The sequence below is a fragment of the Centruroides sculpturatus genome, unplaced genomic scaffold (genome assembly GCF_000671375.1).
Source record: "Centruroides sculpturatus isolate CEXI.00-Female unplaced genomic scaffold, Cexi_2.0 scaffold361, whole genome shotgun sequence".
Lineage (NCBI taxonomy): Eukaryota > Metazoa > Arthropoda > Arachnida > Scorpiones > Buthidae > Centruroides > Centruroides sculpturatus.
In genome coordinates, this window is record NW_019385072.1 from 220,852 (window position 1) to 235,061 (window position 14,210).

The following is a 14,210-nucleotide window of genomic DNA, read 5'->3' on the forward strand; positions in this document are numbered from 1 at the left end:
GGCAGTGATGCCAGATTGGGCTACAAGTAGCGGATTGGGCTACTTTTTAAGTGCCCTCGCTACAAAAATTTCAAATTGGGCGACACGCTACTTTTTGGGCTAGTGATAATTATCTTCAGGCTAAAAATCTTAAAAATACGCTACTTTTTTATTTTTATATATAAAATCGCAAAACATTTATTGTATTATACAAAACTAATAAAGTTTTATTTAATTTCATTACACTTAATTGTATAAATAAAGTTGCAACGTTTAACAAAGATAAAGATACTTTGCTTCCGTTTTCCATCCGTCGTTCGCTCCAGTAGACAATCCACAATTTCACAAGCACGGAGGCGACCTTGTTTGAAAATGTTTGATATTGTTTTGGCGCCAGTGTTACAAAACACAACAGTTAAACAAATAAACTCCAGCACCAAAAGTTGGGAAAAAAACAAATCTGTTAAATGATAATTTAGTATGTAAATTTTCATGCAGTCGTCAACCTCCTTTTTATTATTATTTTGGTGAAATAGGAAGAATGAGCAATTGTCATATTTAAATATTTTTTAGAGAAATGGGAAGAATGAGCAATTGTCATTCTTCCTATTTATCTAAAAAATATTTAAATATATAAAACATATACAATTGCCATTGTATATGTTTTATATATTTAAATTTTTTTAAATAAAAATCTTTATACGTAAGAAATGTGTATTGTGTACGATATGCACGTGATGAGTGTAATTCAACAAGAGGATAAGCATATAACATACACCTATGTTCTTTCTTTATCCGTTTATTTTCTTTACAGGATTATTTTACAGATTTCGACACTCCACGTGTTTGTTCTATTACATATACTTTCTGAAAATACTCGGACAAAATCGTTAAATATAATCTCGCGGCAAAAAAACAACCGATCAGACACTCATCTCATACGGGGATTGTAGGTAGCAGCCATCTGAAGGAACTTCTAAGTTTCACCACCAGATGTCGCAGCCACTCACGCTGTAACGCCCCGTACCAATTTTTAGTTGACTTTGATGCATGAATGGCAGCATTATCCTGTTGAAATTGCCAATTTTCTCTCCAAATAAGTGATCTAAAAGTTATTAAATATTGATACAACAGTTTTTGATACAATGGAAACAGGGGGGCCTTAAAACTGAAAACAAAAGCCGCAGTCGCTAAGTCTCTAAGTTCAAAAAATTAATTGCCTCGCTTGCGAATGACTCGCTTTGATTTAGAGAAAATTGATGCAGATACACCGAATGTCCATATACAGTATACTGTATTATAAACTTATTTCATTATTAAAAGTGCATAGTTGCAAAATAATTCATTTTTATTGTTTGGACTATAAACAGTTTAAATCCGCTATTTTTGAAGCACAACCACGTTATTTTTTAACCTTCAGATCTGGCAACTCTTCAAGGTTGGGAAGGAAATTTCTGCAAAGGACAAACAATAGATAAAACAAAGAAAGGAAAATATACAAAAATTAGAACAAAATATATATCTAATATGGCGTACAGCCACAATACGAAACTATCTTTACCGAATCTTAAACGTAAGACGTAAGTTTATGACACATAATTGACAAAAATTTAATCCTTCCAAAAAGTCGACTTTTTTAAAACACCGCGGGACGCGGGAAAAATTGTCAAAAATCGGGGCTGTCCCGCCAAAAGCGGGACGTCTGGTCACCTTAATCTTGATTTACCAGAACAGCAACCTGACGCCTTTACCACCTCGGTCTCATTGTGGACTTGGGGCGAATTTTCGAAGGACATGGAAAAAACCATACTAAGCGCTAGTAAGGTAGAGAGTTTAATTTAATAAATAAAGTAGCCAGCAATGCAGCGCATAACATGATAATGCCTCGTATATGCGACCGGGTGGCCGAGCGGTTAAGGTGTCAGCTTACCGTTCTGGGGGACCCGGGATGAAATCATGACGGGCAGAAAAACGCAATGAATTTTTCGGGGAAGTGGTCGATCCAGATATGTTGTGCCCGTTTTTCACCATCCGTTCGCCCCATTGTGGGCCAGGCCGAACCCATAACGGGCTTGCCGAAAGACCCTTTAGTGCCCAGAGGACAAAGAGTTTTTTTTAAAAAAATTCCTCGTATAAAAAATAAATCATTTTTTTGAATTTTTAAACCTTTAATTATACCTAATTAATTCTATTTCCGCTTGAAGCAATCGATTTTAAAAACAAATTGAGAAAAGTTAAATCAATTTAAAATATTAAAAAAATAAAATCGATTTCTAACACGAACTTCGTCAGGTGGCGCTATGCATCCGATATTATCGTCTGTTTTGATGTGATGTTTTTAGCAGTTTTGATTCGCATGTAAATAATGCTAAAATAAAAAAAATAAAAAAAATAAACTTTAGACATTTAATTTAAATACATCAAAATGCTGACTGCCAACAATAAATCAAGAATGAAGCACGTAGCATTAACATTACAACAAAAAGTGGATTTAATCAAATTAGTGGAGATTGGCGTACCTAAAATTAAGATTGCTCGCCAGTTTAATATTGGAGAATCAACTGTACGTCGTATGGTGAAGAAAAGAAAAGAAATTTTTGAATGTTCTAACTTATGCTCAAGAAATATCAAGGAAAGCAAAACACCTGAAGTCGATGAAAAGGTGTGGTCATGGTACAAACAAATGGAAGGTGAAGGCAAAGGTCCAGTCAGTGATGTGGCCATTATGAAAAAAGCTAGAAAATTGCATAAAGAATTAAAACTAAAGAAGTCTTGCAATTATTCAATGGTGTGGTTGCAATGTTTTAAGTGGCGTTACGGAATTGACGATAAAAGTGACAATGCGGTAACCTACAATGCACAGACTTTTAACGAATTTCTGGAAAAATTAAGAAGTCAACACTTAAATAATGCTGAAGAGACATATACTAAGGAAATTTCGGAAGTGATTTCTAAATATGAGGCCAAAGAACGAGCAAATAGATTGATGGCAAAAGTAAGGAAGTGCAAGTCGGGCAAGAAAGAGACAAATGAAGGTGCAGGTGATGAGAACAGAATGAAGAGAAAACATGTGTCGCTTACTCTTAAAGAAAAAGTGGACATAATTAAATTATTGAAAAATGGTGTAGGCAAAAATAGGATTAGATTGCTGTTTAATATTGGAGAAACGACTCTACGACGTATAATAAGAAATAAAGCAGCTATATGTGATTATGATGATAAATATAATAATTCTGAGCATTCGTTAAAATATATTAGATATAAAAATGCTCCAATTGATAAAAAAGTTTGGTCTTGGTATAAACAAATGAATGATGAAGGCAAAGGTCCAATCAGTGATGTAACTATCATAAGGAAAGCTAAAGAATTGCATAAAAAATTGAAACTGAAGAAAGAGTGTATTTATTCTATGAGATGGTTGCAGCATTTCAAGTGGCGTTATGGAATTGTGAACATTAGAAAAGATGATAATGTAATTACATATGATGCACAAACTTTCAATAAATTACTTGAAGAATTTAAAATCGAAAATAAATTAAAAGAAAAAGAAACTAACACAAATACTGCAAAAAAATGTAAGGAAATATTTGAAAATAATATAGCAAATAAACAAGCAATTGTGTTAATAAAAAAAGTGACAAAAAATGATTTGGTGGAGAAGTATATTGATGACAATAGTGCAGAAAAATGTAGCAATATGACAGATGAACAGATAAGTAATAATGTTATGGAAGAATGCAAAAATACAACAGAAATAGAAGTACAGGATGACAATATAGATGATGATAACACAAGAGAACAGATAAATGATAATGTGGAAAGATGTAGAAATACAACAAAGAGACAGATAAACAATAATATATACACTAGGCTGAGGAAGAAGTATTTGGAAAAATTAAATATTCGTCAAAAAGTGAATATAGTTAAACTGGTGGAAAGTGGTATAGCCATAAATAAAGTTGCTCGTCATTTTAACATTAGAGAATCAATTGTATCTCATATTATAAAACATAAAGACAAAATTTTAGACTTTTATGCTAATAAATTTCATAATTTTGGATACTTACAAAAAACTATTAAACAGAAGAGAGTTCCAGAAGTTGATGAAAAAGTTTGGTCATGGTACAAAGAAATGAAAGCTAAAAGTGAGAATCCAATAGAAGATGCAGCCATCATAAGGAAAGCAAAAGAATTCCATAAGAAAATGAAAATAAATAAAATCTGTCTGTATTCAATGGGCTGGTTAAATCATTTTAAATGGTATTATGACATTAAGAAATTTAAGATGCAAAATGAACACATTAAAGTTGCAAATGATATGCAAATATTTGATGAAATATGTGAAAAAGTTACAACAGTTAATACATTAAGAGATAAACAATCAAGTAATGGGGAAGAGAAGAATATAGGCATTACAAAAGAACCAGAAGAAAAAGTTGATTCCAAGATAACTGAGAAAGATAATTCATTAGCAGCAGAATTAAAAGAAGGCACATCAGTAGATGAACAGATTAATGGTATGGATGATGATAAGATCAGCATACAGGAACAGGAAAATGATGATAATCCAATAGATAAGGATACAATAGAAGAGCAGACAAGCTGTAATATTACAGAAGAACAGGTAAACAATGATATTTCAGATGATGATACAAACATAGTAGAGAAAAAGATAAATGATGACATCAGAATACAGGAACAGATAAATGACAAAATTATAAATGATGATAATGATATTCAAGTAGAACAAACAAATGATGATAGATATATAGCAAAGGGAAAGCGTGTATCTTTAACCCTTCAACAAAAATTGGAATTAATTAAATTGGTAGAAAGTGGTATACCAAAAAGTAAAATTGCTCGTCATTTTTGCATTGGAGAAACAACTCTACGTCGCATAGTAAGAAATAAGGCTAGAATTTTTGACTTCAATGCTAATAAGTGTAATTTAATGCATTTGAGAAAAAATATTAAAGTAAGTAGAGTTCCAACAGTTGATGAAAAAGTTTGGTCTTGGTACAAAAAAATGAAAGCAAAAGGTCCAGTCATGGGTAAAACTATAATTAAAAAGGCAAAAGAACTACATAAGAAAATGAAAATAAAAGAAGCATGTTCATACTCTGAAGGATGGTTGAAGCGTTTTAAGTGGCGTCATGGCATTAATGTTAAAAATAGAAATACAACTACTGCAGATAATAGAAAGACATTTAATAAAATATTTGGAAAACTTAAAACCAAAAGTAAAGTAAAAACCAAAGTAAAAAATATAAAGGAAAAAAATGCAGATTTGGCAAGAAACTGTGAAGAGACATCTGAGTATGATGTTGGAGGAAGAGAAACAGAGGAACATCTTAGATATAGTATGAAAGGTAGGAATAAAACTAAGAAGTATATGACATTAAACTTTCAACAAAAAATGGATATAATTAAATTAGTAGAAAATGGCATATCCAAAAATATGATTGCACACCATTTTAACATTGGAGAAACAACTGTACGTCGCATATTAAGAAATAAAGCTGTGATTCTTGAACATAATACTAATGATTTGTGTTCAAGAAAAAGGATTAGTCATAACAAAGTTGATATGCTTTCTGAAGTTGATGAGAAACTTTGGTCTTGGTACAAACAAATGGAAGCTAAAGGTAAAGGTCCAGTCAGTAATACTTCCATCATAAGAAAAGCTAAAGAATTACATAAAAAATTGGAAATAAAGAAAGAATTTATTTATTCGACAGCATGGTTGCAATCTTTCAAGCTGTACTATGGAATTATTAAGAACAGTAGCAAAAAAGATGGAGTTGTGCAGGATACAGAAAAATTTAATAAATTACTTGCAAAATTAAAACGTAAACAAATAAATAATGCAGAAGACAAAAATGCATATATTACAGAAAAATTAGAAGTAACTTCTGAATGTGAGGAAAAAGAAACAGAAAATAGATTAATAGCAAAAGTAACAAAAAATAAATCAAATGAGAAAGAGAAAAATCATGATATAGAAGGTAGTGAGAACAGAACAAAGAGGAAGCATATCTCACTGACCCTTCAACAAAAAATGGATATAATTAAATTATTGAAAAGTGGTATGGATAAAAATAGGATTAGACTGCTGTTTAATATTGGAGAAACAACTCTACGTCGTCTAATAAGAAATAAAGCAATAATTTCTGATTATTTTAATAAATATGACTCTCCACATTCACAAAAATATATTTTATGTGATAGAGTTCCAACAGTTAATGAAAAAGTTTGGACTTGGTACAAAAAATTGGAAGCTGAAGGTAAGACATCAATTGATGATACAACTATTAAAAGAAAAGCAAAAGAATTTCATCGGAGAATGAAAATAAAGAAAGCATGTTCATATTCTGATGTTTGGTTGAGGCATTTCAAAAAGAATTACATTAATAATGAAAATAAGAACACTATAATTGTAAATGATAGGCATCCACATGGTGAACGTTTTCAAAAATATAAAACAGGAAATAAATTAAAAACAAAACGTATTAAAGATTTTGAAAAATTGTTTGAATACAAAGTAAGGGAGAGAGAGAGCAAGAATGCATCAATGGTAGACACAACTGAAAATGAATTAACAGAGGAAGAGCTAGATGATGACATAGAAGAAAATACACAAAAGTTTAAAGGAACATTTGAACAGCTTGTGGCTAAAAATAAATTAACAGCAGAACAAATATACAGTGCATATGATAGTAGTTTGTTCTGGAAAGTATTACCCACAGCAACTTTAAGTTGCAAAAACAAAATGTCTATTTTTACAGGAAATGAACAAAGTACAGAATGGATAACAGTATTATGCTGTGTTAATGCTGCTGGTACACATAAATGCAATTTGTTGATAGTTGCCAATAGCAAATTACTTCATCAAAGGCCTTTTAAAGGTATCAAGTATCTTCCGATTCTCTTCAGAGCTCAAGGAAGTGCTTGTATGAATAAATGTACATTTAAGGATTGGTTTCATGATCATTTTGTTCTAGAAGTTAGGCATCACTTTAGACAAATTGGTCTACCACAAAACAGTAAAGCACTTTTACTGATAAATAATAGTCCAGCTTATACAAATAGTGATGAACTACAAAATGGAAATATTTTTACAATCTGTCTACCTTGTAATGTTAGCTCTTTAATTTTACCTGTAAATAATGGAATAATCCAAAACTTTAAACATCAGTATAGAACAGTTTATTTAGAAAGTCTTTGTAAGTATGACGGTTATCTTAATGACTTCTTTGAAAATTATACAATAAAGACCGCTGTGTGGAAAGCCTCCGAAGCTTGGAATAATGTAAAGAAGTCAGATTTAAAGCAAGCCTGGAAACTACTTTGGCCTACCTTTGTAATATTTGATTCCGATGACGACAATGAAAATTTCTTAGGTTTCCCTTCTGAAGTTGACAAGGAAGAGAAATTAAAATTGGAATTACAGAATTATATTGGTAGTACAAAATCTTTAGAAGTTAAAAAACTGTTGAAGTCTTACTTGTCTAAGGACAAATTTGATAAATGGTTCATGAATGATAAAGTTGTTACTACTGTAGAAGAGAGAAGAGAAGCAACAAAGGTTAAAACAAGTTCACTTGTGTCTAAGAAAACTCAAAATAAAAAAGTGAATGCAAACAATCAGATAAACTCAAATATTAGAACTAACAATAGTGGAAATGCCACAAGTACTGCTATTTTGCCTAACAAAGTTCAAAATAAGAAATTAAACACAGATAATCAGATAAATAAATGTGTTGACTCAAATAGAATTGAGAGTAATGAAGATAATCAAACAAATGAATGTGCTGACTTGAATATAACTGAGAATAATGAAGATAATACACAAATTTCTGTTTCAAGTAATGAAATTAAAAGTAATAATGAAGCAAATGTTGAAAATCTTAAAATAAATTGTATTGCTTCTCAAACAGAAACCACAAATAGTGAAAACATTGCAAAGACACTTGTTTTTCCTGGGAAAATCCAAGATAACCTAAATTCCAATAACCAAAATCACAACAATAATTGTATATTCTCAAATGAGAAAACAAGGAATAGCAAAGATGATGTAAAATCATCAGATGAGGATAATCACAAGGACATATCTGTAGTTCAGTCTACAGTTAATGAACAGCTTAGAGAAACAGTTAGAACTGCAAATAATATATTAAACTCAAATAATGACAGTTCTAAAATTAGTTTTGAATCTGTCAAAGAATCTTTCGAAAATCTCATTGATTTTATGGAGAAGCAAAATCAGTATACTTCTGAAGTTTCAACAATAAGGAATTTGTATTCCGATTTCCTGAAACTGAAAGAAACTACATAAAACTTGTCATTTTTACAAATATTTAAATCACTGCCATGCAACAACCATTCCAGAATTGTATTATCTTCCCTTTTGAAGGTAGAATCGTTCTCGAGTGGATTAACAAACAGATTTAAAATTTATTGATTTTATTTTTACACATTTTATAAAATATAATTATTATGATACAGCTATATTTGTATATAATACAACTATTTAATATAACTTGTTTATTTAATATATCAAAAGATAGATTATATAACAATATAAGGAAATCTTTTTACAGTGAAGTTTGTTGAATCTTTATTTTTTTTTTATATTTAATATATGAATATATGAAAAAAGAAATTAATAGTACCCTTTAACATGCAAAATCATAGAAACTGAAGTAGAGAACAAGTTACGAAAATGCAATTTTGTGTTATTTATAGTGGAAAATCCATAAAATTTTTATGTCCCAGAAAGTTGTTTATTTGTATGTGAATATTTTGTTGAGTTCAGTCACGGTGCATTGTATTGAAGATTTTATTCAGGTGATGTTTTAACACAGGTTTGTTGAATTTTTATTTTTTGTTTTATTTGCAATTATTATTATGTTGTAATTGTTACAAATAATATTAGCAAGAAACATTATACAAAAAGATTATTTGCAAAAACTTGGAAATAATAAATATAACTTTTAAAAAAAGAGAACCTGTGTTATTGAATATTGTGTATTAATTTAATCAAGATAATCTGAAGAGATATCTTTTATGGGTAATCACGTTCTACCATCCACATTTAATACAATGTGTCCAAAAAGTTACTGTGCAGTGAGAAATTTGTAATGACATTAAAGTTATGCTTACAGCATTGCATAGGAGATCCATAAGTCTCATATGCAATGCTGCACATATACCTAACCAAAACTTTGCTTTTATTAAAACTTTACTTAAACCTTTTCCATTGCACAGTAACTTTTTGGACACCCTGTACATTTTTATCAATTTTATTTCTTGCTTTCATTCTAGTGTTTTCATTTTTTTTCTGCATCTCTGCTGCATTTTTTGCATACTTCTATTATGTTTATATTTGTAGAATCATTATGATTGAACAAACTTTCTTACAAGAATTTAACAAGACACCCATAGCATAAAATTGCGGCTAGTATCTTGGTTATATGAGTTTGGATTATTCAAAAGTCAAAAATTCCTGTTGAGAAATACAAGTGTAAATTGTTTGCTCTTCTACCTAGTTTCTCAATGGGATTTTTTGAATGGATTTAACTTATAAACAAGATATTTGTGGCATTATTTTCTTGCATTTAATTGCACTAGTTTTGATGCCCTATTATTTTTAAAAGTCTTCATAGTTCCAGAATTTATTCATTTGTGTTGATTCTTTATTTAATCTTAGTACAGTTCACGTACAGTATCAATTATACTGAATAAAATCAGATGGGTTATCAATAGTGAACAATAATTTTTCTTGTTTTATTATTTCTTGTTTCTTATTAGCATGTAAATATCTCTTGTCAATGGCTCAAGCAGCAGCGGCTTGAGCCATTGACAATAATACTTTACTTATAATAATTAACTTTTGATTATTTTTCTGACTTTAACGCACTCTTGCATATCATTACCAAATTTAATGTAAATTTTTCCATGAAGATCTTTTTGAATTGAAAATCTTATTCAACATTAGCATTACCATGTGACAATTCTAGAGCAGCTTTCAACATTTTTGAAATATTTTTACGCTTGAAGTTACTAATTGTCACAATTAGTAACTTCAAGCTTAAATTATTGTGACATCATCACAATGCTGAGCTGCACTTTTTAATCATATTTCCAATTTAATGTAAAATACATAATCTCGATTTTAGTAGTCCCCTGTACATCATACTCTTCCTGATAACAGTAGTCATGCCAAATCTTCAGTCTACCAACCAGTGCCGGCCCGAGGCAAGTTTAAGGATGGAGCGAGATCCTATTATGGCGCCCCCCTTGGTTGCCCCTAATTTATACCCTTTACTTTTCTTTACCACTGAGGCGCCCCCTTGGACTTTGCGCCTAGAGCGGCTGCTCCGTTCGCCCTATGGTAGGGCCGGCTCTGCTACCAACCCAGGAAGGCGCTCCCCTTAGGATATGGACTAGGTTACTGACCATTGGAAGAGATAAAGGTGCGTCATGTGACTGGTCAGCATAGTTTAACCCCTCTACCCCTAATGCATGTCAATCGGACGCTAGCTGACTCATGTTTATACCTCACCCCTGCGAATGATTAGTAAAGTAGAACAATACCTGAAGAGATCGCCTTCCTGGGTTGGTCAGACTAAGTGTTCTGGAGAGAATTTTTGAACTGAAATAACGTGACGCAGTTTTATAAATTCTGCAAGTGAGTAAGTGGGTGACTTACACACAACATACAAAAAAAAATCAACGTTTTTGCATTTATCGACGTTTCAAGATCTCCAGGCCCCTATGAGTGCCAGATAATTTTTCCGACCCTCCACAAGTTCGTCAATCTTGGTATATATAGCCTCCTATTACCACGTGTACCAACTAACCAAATCACATGTACTGATAGTTTTGAAACTCGACTATTGCCGTGTATATTCGCTGGTGTATAGTATAATACGCGTATAATATAAATTTATAAGGTAATCTCATAATTCAGAGTAGTTTATCTCATAAATTCAACTCTCGTTAAAAGACTGCGGATGCAAATAGCATTGATATAAATGAAAATGCCGGAATTTCCTTCTCAGAAATTTATTTAATGCAGTTTATTACACAATATAACAGGAAATAAAGTAATCTGTAATTAGTACGTTCGAAGAATTTCAGTCTTTTAAAAATAATAATTGTTTCTAATTCTTGGAAATCTCAGAGACGCCCCATACTGAGAAATAAAATTCTGTACACTGTGATAATAGATTTTAAAATTTATCTTTTTTTGAATACAGTATTAACTAGCGAATAGAAGAAGGCGAAATAAATTTTCAACAGAATTAAATATGAAATAATCTAGGAAAGAATATAACTAGCTTTGATAGTGACTGTGTCGCGAAGACAAATGAATATAAAATTAAAATAGATGTACTGTACGTAATTTAAATTCCTGTTTAAAATGCACTTAAACCAGTTTTAGATTAATCTTTCAAAGGTTTATTGGTTTCATAATTTATTTATTTTTTTTTTTGCGCTTACCAGTGGCGGAATGGGTAAGACCACTGAAGGATAGTTGTTGGTCGCGGCCTCGCGCCTCACCAACGGGCTGGCCACCCAGATTTTCTACATGTTTTCTTCTATACAGTTAGTTTCCCCTAAGAGGTCCTGCCGGGAGGCATCCCTCTTTGTCAGATCTCCCATGTGTTGTGTTGCCTTATAGCATCAATCCTATAACCCTTTTTTGTACTATATGCTAAAAAAGATTTTGTTTGGTTTGATTGCCCATATGTGACGTTGCCGTATACAATCTGCCAAGAGTCCACCAGTGGCCAAGCGGTTTCGTTCCCTGAACAGTAGGAGTTTGGTTGTTTAGTTGTGGGTTCGCGCCTCACCGGACGGGCTGGCCACGTGTGGAGTTTTCTCCACGTCTGTAACTCCTGAATAGGGGCCACTTACCCTTAAAAAAGATCTCCCGGAAGACATTCCCTTAAGCAGATCGCCGAAGTGTTGCGTTGCTATAGCAAAACAAACAAACGATCTCCCAAGGAGAAATGCTTCTTGAATTTCTATGGGAAACCGGCCCCTATAGGTCTGAGTACGTGAAGGAAACACGAAAATTCCACATAACCAACCCAAGTTGGTGTGGGGCAAACCCAAGACCGATGTTTGGTGATTTTATCCACTCAGCCACCTGTAGGCCTCCCAAGACTAATAAAAACATTTATTAAATTACCTTATTCAATGTTAAGTATTAGGATCCTTCAACATAAAGAAATTTCAATGTCTTATCCATATAATCGATTTATTCATTGCACAGCAATTTTCAGATTGCAGACCTGTATGTCTCGCTGATGCCCGTCTGTTCTTCGTTAATCTCGAGAAATGGGTTGGGCAGATGAAAATCGAGATCAAATACCAGAGGCCCCCGATAACTACGAAAACTTCCGATGGATTGGAAGTCACGTGGTTTTTTTAAATTAAAAAGAAGGTAAAAATTGTAGTCCGGTATTGTGCCGATGTCGTAATAATATATATCCGATTTTTTTAATGATTAAATTGCTTATTTGTACAAAATATTAAATTATCTTTCGTTAAAGATAACGTGTATGATGCAATTTGTTTCGAGAAAACAGGATATAGATTAGAATAAAACTGGAGAAATTTACACGTATTCATCATCATACATAAAGAAATAAAGTAAAAGTGAGTAAACTGTCTTCATCTTGTTCTCTCTTTGAATATATCGGTTTTATACTGTGCATCTGTATTTTTACAGAATGAATTTGTATTTTGTTTTCACATTATGCGTGTTATTTTGTATGGAAAAGTATGGACTGTTTATAAATTAATTTATATTTTGATCGAGTTTTTGAATTCTATTAAATTTTTCTTCGCTTTTTATAAAGCACGATATCAGCTTTAACCTGTCTGGCTTGCGACCAAAATACGTGCGAAAAGAAAACAGAAGAAGATTGTCCTGCAGGTTTGACTCGTGACGTTTGCGAGTGTTGCGTAATATGTGCTAAGGTAAGAAAATGTTTATTAATGTGAATTAATATTCTATAATATTCTAGTGCGAACGTTAAACATAACTCATGCTTCTCTAGAAGATTCGAATTAGTTTTCTAAAGAGATAAAGCGATCTCTTGGGTCCATTTACCTCTGTTGAGAGGTCTTTTTTAAAACTCGGCCCTAAAGGCACTCAGAGGATTTTTTTACAAGCCCAATATGGGTTCGACCAGGCTCACAGTGGACAGCCGGGTGGTGAGAGATGGGGCTCAATATATCCGGATGCACCATTCCGAAAATTTCTAGGATTTTACTGACCCATTCGGATTTGATTTCGAGTTCCACAGAGCAGTAGCTAACCCTAACAGCTTGGCTATCCGGCCATGTCTCTAGAGAGGTCAGAAATGCCATGAGTGAGTTAATCTGCATATGTTGGTCTTGTTCCTTACCACCTAATCATTTATGGTAGAATCCACGATAGACACGATGAAAAAGGAAAGTACCCGCAAAGTAGAGTTAAAATCAATATATAATTTCTACAGAAAAAAGTTAGCATAGTTAAACCTCGATAAAGCGTCAATAAGACGGCCCTGATGGCCGAGTGGTTAAGATGTTAGCCTACCGTTCTGGGGAACCAGGGAACGGATCCCTGAGATTTTTTAAAACTCAGCTCTGTGGGCATAAGAGAACTTTTTCCCCCAGGCCCATCATGGGTTCGGCCAGATCCACAACGGTCCCAATCAGAAGCGCCGCTAGCTATTTGAACGCCGGAGTGCAATACCGATTATGCCGCCCCCTGTTTAACTACGACTACCTACACTGAGCTTGCCAGAAAGGCTCTTCAGTGTTGTCTCATAAGGGTGTGAAAAAAGAAAATAAATATTTTACAAAGAAAAACTATTTATTTTTATTACTAAATTATTTTTGTTGTCTTAGGTGTAAAACCATATAAATATTTATCTACAGAAATTTAACTCTTCTTGCCTTTATGTTTGCGAAATCTGCTATCAATTTTCTTGTATCCAAGCTGTCTAAGATTTCACGTTCAATTGAAACTATAGCTAAATTAGTCTTTGCTGGTGCATTGTTGATCTTAAATAGTTTTTTTTTTAAATAATTTTTAACTTTGAAAAGGACCTTTCACCAAACGCAACTGAAACCGGCAATGTAAGTAATATTCTTAGTGCTATTGCTGTGTTCGGAAATGTTGAAATTAAGTCATTAGTAAAAAGATATTGTAATGGGGTTTGTGGATC

The 14,210-nt window shown here is 32.4% G+C and overlaps 2 protein-coding genes across 3 annotated transcripts in view; both read left to right on the forward strand.

Annotated features, from left to right (window-relative positions):
* The first annotated feature begins 2,291 nt into the window (after positions 1-2,291).
* Positions 2,292-9,597, forward strand: LOC111634241 (MATH and LRR domain-containing protein PFE0570w-like). The gene has a single exon (XM_023378967.1). It carries the CDS (start codon positions 2,405-2,407, stop codon positions 8,312-8,314), a length of 5,910 nt encoding a protein of 1,969 aa, XP_023234735.1. The 5' UTR covers positions 2,292-2,404; the 3' UTR covers positions 8,315-9,597.
* A 2,945-nt stretch (positions 9,598-12,542) lies between these two features.
* LOC111634245 (venom protein 302-like) overlaps positions 12,543-14,210 on the forward strand; it is a 6,469-nt gene continuing 4,801 nt past the window's right edge. The window contains exons 1-3 of one of the 2 annotated variants that reach the window (XM_023378973.1): positions 12,543-12,648; positions 12,722-12,772; positions 12,852-12,972. In XM_023378973.1, coding sequence (XP_023234741.1) covers positions 12,723-12,772; positions 12,852-12,972 — 171 coding nt within the window. In that variant the 5' untranslated portion in view covers positions 12,543-12,648; position 12,722. Of the gene's footprint in view, positions 12,773-12,851; positions 12,973-14,210 lie in introns of both variants that reach the window. The other variant, XM_023378972.1, reaches the window with a different exon arrangement.